Source organism: Meles meles, chromosome 4 (assembly GCF_922984935.1).
Source record: "Meles meles chromosome 4, mMelMel3.1 paternal haplotype, whole genome shotgun sequence".
Lineage (NCBI taxonomy): Eukaryota > Metazoa > Chordata > Mammalia > Carnivora > Mustelidae > Meles > Meles meles.
This window is the reverse complement of record NC_060069.1, coordinates 90,310,940-90,321,014: the sequence shown is the minus strand read 5'-3', so window position 1 is coordinate 90,321,014 and position 10,075 is coordinate 90,310,940. Positions and strand designations below refer to the sequence as shown.

General features: G+C 37.9%; 1 protein-coding gene across 3 annotated transcripts in view; it reads right to left on the bottom strand.

Moving 5' to 3' along the window:
• Nucleotides 1–409: 409 nt before the first annotated feature.
• Nucleotides 410–10,075, bottom strand: part of PLSCR4 (phospholipid scramblase 4) — a 48,140-nt gene continuing 38,474 nt past the window's right edge. For all 3 annotated transcript variants that reach the window (XM_046003606.1, XM_046003605.1, XM_046003607.1), the window contains 5 exons: nt 8,670–8,712; nt 7,517–7,743; nt 4,939–5,100; nt 3,464–3,622; nt 410–2,406 (listed from right to left, as the gene is read on the bottom strand). In XM_046003606.1, the coding sequence (XP_045859562.1) occupies nt 2,359–2,406; nt 3,464–3,622; nt 4,939–5,100; nt 7,517–7,743; nt 8,670–8,712 (639 nt within the window). In that variant the 3' untranslated portion in view covers nt 410–2,358. The remainder of the gene's footprint in view (nt 2,407–3,463; nt 3,623–4,938; nt 5,101–7,516; nt 7,744–8,669; nt 8,713–10,075) is intronic.

Below are 10,075 nucleotides of genomic sequence, written 5' to 3'. Positions count from 1 at the left end.
GGAAATCTAAGATCAAGGTGCTGGCAGGTTATAAGGACACCCACCCTCCTGCATGACCCAACACCATACACTGGGGTAAAGTCTTAAGTTTGGGGTGTGGGGAGGGATACAAGCATTCAGTCTACAACAAAGACTCAATCCCAAGTCAAAAAATAGAACACTATTTTACTATAAACCAGATTATATTTATTTAAAAGCCAAAAACAATATGAAGCACGAACACACAAATTTCAGAGCAGTTTTTGTTTTTAGTCAATCTGATCAATTTTACACAATGAAATACCATTAAGACATATATAGAAACCATAGTATAAAAATATAAGACACATTGTATAACTTTTTTTTTTTTTTTTTAAGATTTTATCTATTTGGGAGAATGAGTGACCACAAGCAGGGGGAGCAGCAGAGGGAAAGGGGGAAGTAGGCTCCCTGGTGAGTAGGGAAACTCACGCAGGGCTCGATCCTAGGACCCTCAGAATCATGACCTGAGCCAAAGGCAGATGCTTAACCAGCTAAGCCACCCGGGCACCCCAAGACGCACACTACTACTTTTAAAGAAAGTGGAATTATAACTGTAAAAGACAACTTAATACCACAAAAACTTTAAGCAGAAATTTAAAATGTCATATGTTAAAAATAATTTTTTTTTTTAGTATTATGCAGCAGGTCTTGGGATGCAGGAATATGGGCAAATAAAAAGAAGGTTTATAGAGATAAACTTTCTCAGTACTATTTGTCTGATTTCATACATAAAATGTCAAACATTATTATAAGAAATAATATATATGTCTAAGACTGCAATTATACTTTCAAATATAAATTTTTTTTTAGAAAGCAGCAGTTTTACTTTTTTTTTTAAAAAAAAGCTAGTAACAGCACCTAAAAATAAAGATTACCAGAAACTGAGTAAAACAACTTTACTATGAAAAGATAAATATAATTTAAAAATGAAGCACCTTTCTTTGACTTCAAGAGGAACTATGGGCAAAGGCTCTCATCTCTGAATAATCCCACTGGAGAACACTCAGGCTTGTTTTACTTAACAAGAAGAATACATTTCATTCAATATACTGGCTGTGTTGAAAGAACACAGTCCATGTCCAGATAGGAAGGTAGAATGCAAAAGAGGCAGGCTGACTCATCAGAGTTTATTCACTAATACACTATGCTTTTAACTAGATAATAAAAACAAGTACGTACTTTAACTATGGTGATCCTACATAATTTTACTGGTAAGCTACAGTTCACAGAGAAGCAGCACGTGTTTTATTCTTTTCTTTGCATAGGTACAGATTTATCATCTAAATAAAAAGCGGCTAAGAAATATTAAACAACGTCAAGATTTAGAGGTTTTGCTTTTACAAAGTGCTACACAGAATGTCACATTTCAAAATTTAGGAACAAAACCCTAACTCTTGCTATTAAAAAAACAGGAGTGGTTATCAGGGATCTTCTTGGAAGGTTAAAAAAAAAACAACCCAATTATCTTCTCTGTGTCACATCAAATGAGAAACAAAGGTCCAAAAGGCAATCTTAGAGATCTGGCCAAACATATTTTATATATAAGGCATTTGTGACCAAGAGAGATGAAACAGATTAAATGCAACCTCGGCACTGGTATCTCTAAGATGCTCAGAGATCTAGACTGGCTGTAGCCCTTGTCACCTCTTTTCCTGAGAGTCTGACCCTGACTCCATATACAGGCAGGTCCTGACTGACCATGCTGATGAATGAGGGAGTATGCATGGAAAATACAAACCTTATGATTTAAAAAAAAAAAAAAAAATGTTTTATTTGGTAAAAAAATGAAAATTTTGATACATATGCACAAGTAAATGTTTCCTTGTACAATAAATATATAGTGTTTCTGACTGTCTTCCTTTTTGCTTGTAAAGATCAAGAGTATCATTCTTTTCACCTGGAATCAAAATTTGTCTTCAGTAACAGGACAAGAGGTAGGAGAGGGAGGATAGGGTTAGAGATAAAAGCTATGTTACTCTATCTCAAGGATTGCTCTAAAAAGCTCATCATTTCATGACCTATTAATGTGAGAGTTCTGGGATTCGTTTTCCCTTATGTCATGGTAAAGTATTTTCAAGCTTACAGTAATGTGTTTACCTGGTTATTGAAATCATAGCTTTTTCAAGGTGAACGCTAGTCTACCAAGAGGACAAATGGACAGATAAAATCAATTGAAACATGTTTAGATTTACACTCTTAGCCTGTTAAGAGCTAATACCCAGTGAAAAAAACCTGCAGAAGCAGACACATATATCTGAAAATAATTCAGGGGATTATAAGCCCGATCCAATTTTCTACTTTTTTTATTAGCCATAATCGCTGATTTGCTGTGTCCATCTATCTTGATGAATGTTGTGGTGGAGACCTTTCAAAATACATGAAGTCCTGAAATTAGAAAAATAATTATAGATACATATATATATAATATATATAGAAAGATAACTGTATGTATATAGATACATACATAATTAGATGCAAAGCATGAAGTATTATCCTCATAATTTATCAGGTGACCCTGATTCTAATTAAGAATAAATAAATCTAGTAAAACCTTTATGAAAAGGACCTAATACGAAGCAATTACACACTTGGAACTGTTGGTAGCCAATAACATCTCCATTTGGGGATTCTGATTAATGAAATCTTCATAGTTAAAAGGAAGAAAAACTGGACAATCAATATTAAATACGTTAAATATACCAACTGCAATATGTTAGCTACATTTTGAAGGTAAGAATATCCATTTTACTTCCACGTAACCACTGATCAGGGTTACAGCAAGGGAACTGTACCTATATAAAGCGAAGGAAGATACAATACCAAGGAGCCTACTGACAGAGAGGTGGCGGGGGGTGGGGGGAAAGGACATCAGCTTTGGGTTATTTATTTCATTAAGAAGTCATAGGCTAGGGGCGCCTGGGTGGCTCAGTGGGTTAAGCCGCTGCCTTCGGCTCAGGTCATGATCTCAGGGTCCTGGAATCGAGTTCCGCATCGGGCTCTCTGCTCAGCAGGGAGCCTGCTTCCCTCTCTCTCTCTCTCTCTGCCTACTTGTGATCTCTGTCTGTCAAATAAATAAATAAAATCTTAAAAAAAAAAAAGAAGTCATAGGCTAGGCATCTTTAAGTAATGGAAAAGACAAACAACATGCAATGAGGATAAGTATACCCACTGGATGCCCCATATTCTCCAAGTACTGTTCTGGCCCCTCTACTCCTATGATAGCTCATGTTCAGTGCCCTGAACAACGTAAGTATTTTTATCTCCATTTTATAGGTAAGGCAAATGAGGCCTGAAAGTGCTAAGCACTTTGCAAAACACACAACTAGTTAATGGTAGAGACAGACACTGTCCTAGTTTCGAAGTTTACTGCCTTTCTCTTACACTACACTGCATCTCATCATAAAGAGTGATTCTCTCAAGACAACTCAAAAGCAAGACTTACAATGAGGAAGCAAGCTCCAAAAATCATGGCTTTCATCTTCACATCCAGGTCTAATGGGAAGTGAATTTCAAAGTGGTCAGCATCCCCCATTGCTGATAAGAGACCGTTCCACTTCCTAATAATACTGCCAATGCTGGACGTGCCATCAAGGGATTTGACCTAGAAAGATAAGAATGTGACTTTAGGATGATTGAAAAATATTATAATACGTATTTCATTCTTCTACTTAGAAGCAGCTTGCACTGCCACAGCATAAAGACCGGACAGGAGGTAATAAATTACTGTAGAATAATAGGGAATCATGGCCAAGAAGGCTTAAATACCTTGCAACTGGTTAATTAACTGAGCTGGGGTATATCAGACAGTTTTGGGGCTGGTGATCTTCATCGTCAAATGAGGCATGATTTGAATTGATTCTGAAGTTCTTTTTCATACAGTAAAGGGTGGGAACTGGGAAGGAGTCTTTACAGTCTAGGGAAACACATGAGCAAAAGGAAGGAAGCATAGTTCTATGTACTTCACAAACTTCAAATGATCATTCAAGTTTTTGTGCACCAAATTCACCTTGTCTTCTCAAAGCATGTAAGAATTCTGAGGGGCTTCAGCTTCCAAAAGGGGGATTCTGGCACTTGCCAGAGGGAAAATACCCAAAAACTAACTTTGGGTGATCAAAATGACCCTATACACCTATCCCTAAAATTTGGCTCATCTACATTTTCTGTTTCTCTACAATGGTCTTTTAATAAATAAGCAATATTGAAGAACTAAAAAAAAGTTTATTGGGTGTCATAGGAAATATATGAATGAGCAAATTTAGATAATGAGGCTTGCTGAAATTGCAAGGCATTCAAGAAGGATTCTCTAAGAAGCTCAGTAAATATTTCTAGGAATCTCCTTTGTCAGTTTTGTAGGATAATAAGCACTCATTTTGAAGTCACTAAGATAGAGGCAAAACAAGAGGATTTTTCATTTTTCTGAGAAAATATAACCTATTATGAGTTTTATCCTTGTTATCAGTATTCTCCTATCTCATAAGAACACGGACAATTTCTACCATGCAAATAAACAATGTGTACAATCTCGGGGTACTCCAAATGTCCTGTGATATGTGGGGTACTTTCATTACTCAGGACCTACTTCCCAATCCTGCAAATCATTGGTAAAAATGGTTAATTAAATATGACCAAGAATAAATAAATGGATTCAGTTGGGCTATTGACTGTCAGGTTTAGTGTTTTAAATGGTTTCTTCTTATCTTTATCAAACACTGAAATCATAAAAAAAGTAGCTCACACTTTGGAAAACTGTAAGCAATCCACTAACAATACTTTGAAAATGATTTGATGTCAACCGGTAACCCTTTCCTCATTCTGTTTTATTCATTCACATGAAAACATAATCTGAAACCAACTCATTCCAAGGTCTGTTAGTACATGTAGAAAAATAGCAAAAATGTCATTTTTATACTTGTTTACCTCAAAAACCGAATCTGAACCACAGCCATAGGTTGAACATGGCCCACGCACTCTCATCACATTTTCTTTCTTCTCATTCTGGATGCTGTAAACTGCCCTGCACAGGTTCCAGTGTTCCGCCACAAAACCAATGGTGACACCGGGAGGACACTGTACCTCCAGCTGCAAATGAGGAAGTGAGAGAGGGGAGGAAGCTGGGCACGATGTATACGTGGACACACCACCTGGATGTGCTCTGAAGTCTTTCAAGGACTAGAAACAATGTCTTCCATTTCACCCAGCCTTGCTCTTATTATGGTTGTAGGTGAGAACAGCGTTGAGAGCTGAGGTCACCTTTCCCACGGGAACAAAAGGACTGCTTGCTGTGAAGGACAGCTCTCCAAGCTCAGTATTACTCAGCTGTAGGCAGCACCTTCTTGGGCTTCTCTGATTCAGCCCTACAGACCTTGGGGGCAAGGGGACGGACCCCAACATACTGTTCATGGCACTCATGCCTCTTACTGTGCTGTAGTAATGTTCTTTATCTCTGCTCTAGGTGTCTCATGTCTTCTGGCACAGTTCATGACAAAGTAGCAAGGTAACGTCTTAGATTTGAATCTCAGACAAGACAATGGTAAGAGAAAACAGAAAAAGAGGCACTCTGAAAACTGAATAATATGAAAACCACAGAATGTGTGAGTGAATATTTAAAGCCATTTTATTAGTTTATTTATCTGACAGACAGACAGACAGCACAGCAGAGCAAGAGGGAGAAGCAGGCTCCTCGCTGAGCAGGGAGCCTGATATGGGACTGGATCCCAGGACCCCAGGATCATGACCTGAGCTGAATGCAGACATCTAACCGACTGAGCCACCCAGGAGCCCCTATAAAGCCATTTTAAAAAGAGTTTCAAAATTGTCCATGGCCCTGTTTTAGCTAAACATCTTTATAATAGTCCTTTGTGAAGAACTAAGATTTTTGTATTTATTAATAACAAGAGTCACAAAATTAAATTATTTAGTAAAAGCCCAGAGTTAAAGTTCTATTGGTAGCTTTTCTGGTGTCATATATAGTTTTCTAAGAGTTTTGATTCCACTAGGTCTCAGCATGGGGCAGGACTACATAGCTCCATGAACTGTCAAGTGAAGATATAATGTTTTTAAAAAGATGCAACTGTTCATATATATACATTCACACATATACATAAGCATACACATTTGATAGCTGCCTAGCATTAAGATCTTATACAAGTATAGACCTAAGAGCTTAAAAAAAAACAAAAACCAAAAAACTGTGTACTAAAGTAAATTACTTAAAAGATTCAAGAGCGCTTGGGTGACTCAGTCTATTAAGCATCTCCCTTTGACTCAGGTCATGATCCCAGGGTCCCAGGATGGAGCCCTGCGTCAGGCTCTGGCTCCACGGTAAGCCTGCTTCTCCCTCTCTCACTCTCCCACTTGCATTCCCTCTCTCACTGTCTCTCTCTCTGTTAAATAAATAAATAAAATCTTAAAAAAAAATTCATTTGAGAAGAAAACCCAACTCATGAATATGAAGAATTCCTAGTATATCCCAAAGGACTAAGAATTAAAGGCAAAGATTCATCTCAACTCTCAGGCCATAATTACAGAAACAGTTAATGATGGAGAAAGATACCTGGGAACAACGTTCTCTGAGCACTGTACTATCTGCCAGGTACTGTAATGAACAGTTAACATTTATTTACTACTTAATCTTCAAAGCAATCCTGTATACAGGCACTATTATTACCTCCATCTTATAGGAAATCAAAACACAGAAAAGGTTGTAAATAATTTAATTAACATTTAGTACATGCTGGCACTTACTATGTCTTTTAAATATCCCAGGAATCCTATGGGGTATTGTTGTGCATATTTATGCACCAGCGCACTGAGGCCCAAAGAAGTTAAGTAAATTGCACCATTTAAGTAGGTGACATATCCGGAATTCGAAATTCTGGTGGACCTCTCACTAAAGCTGCTTCTTTCCCTGCAGCAAACAGCCTTCCTAGAGCCACATGGGTTGTAGACAAGGAACCCAACTGTAACTCAGAACGCCTGCTCTGTAGGTCCCGCCCTCAGGGGACTGTAACCTCACCAGGCACTTCATCTTTCTGAGCCACCCCTTCTTTATCTGTGGCAAGTGTGGACTGGGATGGGGAGCGTAAAGTCATCCAAGGTCTCTTCCAATTCTAAAAGTATTCGATGATGTCCAGCGACATCTTATCTGGGGATACGTAGCTACATTTAGACAAATGTGTGGGACTTCTGTTTTAGGTCATCAATACATTTCCAATTCACTAGACACAACTGACAGAATTATGGTCGCTGAATAAATAACCCGAATTTGTGCCTGACCCCCCGACTAGCACTGGAAGGCAAGAATCCACAAGAAAAAGCCCTCTGCGCTTTTCCTTGCGTGAGACAATGTGGCCTCCCCCCACCCCTCACTCTCTTCTTTCATTCTGATCATCAGAGCCAGTGAAAATCCCCTCCTGTGTCATTCTGGAAGGAGCACAAGTGTGCTGGGAAGACTTGGATCAGGAAGAAACCAGAGTTAAGACTTGCATTCTCTGACCTCTTGCCTGGCGGAGGGACAACAGAGGCAACAGCAGGTGCATCTGAAAGGTCTCTGCATTGTCATGATTTCTCGGCCCATACAGTCGGTGACCCGGAGGACGAAGGGCCTTAGAGTCCGATAAGCATTTCTGGTAAAGTCGTCTGTGTCTTCAGTTACAATGTAAACCATTTGGTCCAGATTGTTTTTAATATCATATCTATTATTAGTTTCAAAGGATGTCATCACTGAAAAAAATAAAATGAGAAAGACACTTCTTCTAGAAGCAGTTAAAATGGGCCTCAAGAAGTCCTTCTGTAGTATTTCTTAGGGGATTAAAGCAAAACAGCTTTTTAAAAATTTGAAGTGAAATATTACAACTGATTAGGTCACCAAAATAATTCAGACACCCAATACATATTTAGTAATTTTGAAAATCTAAAACATTTCTTTTAAGGAGGTAGTATAAAATGAGTTTTCAACTTTTCCACATGCAAAGACTAAAACTATATTCCTGGAGTACCTGAATTTAGAAAACTTTAATTATAAAACCATTTAAATGAAATTATACATTTTACCATCAAGTAGTCAGCTCAAGAAATACACTGAGACGGTCAGGGTCATTCCTAATTGCAAATAAGAAAATGAACCAAGGAAGCTCCGAGGCTCTGTGTGGTGGTCAAATGAATGTGCAGATCGCAAAGTGAAGGTCAGGAATCCAGTAAGGACGAACTGAGATCAAGCATTATGTTCACTGTGATTTCTTTTTACTTCTAAACCAAGGGCAGTGGACCAGAACTTAGCAAATTTAGATTCTATTTCCAGCTCTACCACTGATTAGCTGACTGTTGTGCCCCTGGCTAACTCATTTAGTCTCTTGGCTTCTTCTTTTCCTTTTCCATGAAAGATGAATATGCAGAACAGGGTGTTGGGGGGGCGGGCAGGGGGATGTGACCAGATAAAATGTCTTTTTCAAGTCCAAGAACTTATTAGGTATGATACATAAATAGATACAATTATACAAAATAATTCCCTTTATACTTTCTTGAAGAAAGAGTACAAGAAGACAGTCTTTTCTTTTTGAACATTAAGAAATGATCCATATTAATAAGGAACTAGATATGGAGTGTCCACCTGATTCAAATACTGCTGAACATTACGAAATTATACGTACTTTCCAGAGGCTCAAAATGCTGAAGGACGTGTATGTTGTCCAACTGTTGGGATAGAACAAAGCAGTTACGAAAAATAGAAATAACAGAATTAAATCAAATCAGTGTTAGAAAAGAAGCTGATGAGATATGTACAAAAATGTATTAATTGATACCAAGATATCTTTTCAAAATTGAATGGAATAAAAAAAGTTATGGAGTGAAATTAGTCTATCTGTACCTGGTCAGCAGAGCTGTCCAGATAGGAATACCACTTTTCTCAAGTTGTATTTTATAATGTAAACAGTTGCCCGCCCCCCAAAAAAGATAAGGTTGCCTGTCTTACAGAGAGCAAATTCGCCAGCCAGGGACCTCACACAGGAGTATCCAGTTTTATTATTTTCACAGGTACCTCTGGAGATGTTCAAACTCTGATTTCCATTCATTTGAGCTACTAATGCCAGGGTCTTCCCTAGGTGCGTACTTTAATAAGGAGCGGGTCCATAATGCTGGAAGCATGTGATTAGGATAAAGGAGAGGAAACATTCTGGGATGGGATCTCTTAAAAAGGGTGTCGGGAACACCACAAGATACCTTCTATCTTACCTTCACTTAATAATCACTCTAAAGAGAATTTGATGGGCTCATTACCTGACATTCTTGAGAATATTCTAGCAGATAAGAATAAGCCTCTTTGAGGACAGAGTAATTATACCTATGTAATTTTAGATGATATAGATCATTCATAATCCCTGAGCCCAGAATATTGCCTGAAATGTCACATTTCACCAAATATTCATTGAATACATTAACTTAAAAAGTACGTGAATGTGGTAATAAAGAAAGTCAAAAATAGCTAGACATAAATATTTTGCGGTATAACTGACTACAAGAGGGTATGGGGAAGATACAATCCTTCCTTCATTAAAAACGTTTTCTTACATGAAAACACAGTCAGGTGGGGAGGTCTAAACATGTCTTATAAAATTCCAAAACTGGCCACTAAGGTGGTTTATAGTTCCTTTAAAAATCCAGAATGTTAAAATCTAGAACTCAAGGCAAAAATATTCAAAAATATTAAAAAAAATATGCTGATAAAAGCATCCACTGCTGAGCAAAATATTCTAATGAAAAAAGACCTGTTAATGCAAAAGAAGTTCATCCAATCAGACACTATGGCTACTATGACAAACAAACTGATAGAGTCACTGGCCAAGCCAATACTCTAGAAATAACAGAATCCTGCTACTTTGAATGCTCCAGGATCTTGACAGTCCTGATGATGTACGGAATCTACACCGGAGATTGCAAAAAGGCTAGGATAAGGGAAATGATAAAGCAAATGACTGGTTCTCTGTCTTCTGTTTGCATACAACGTGTTTCACCTATAACATCCACAAGCTACCACCCATCGGATGGACCCTGTGTG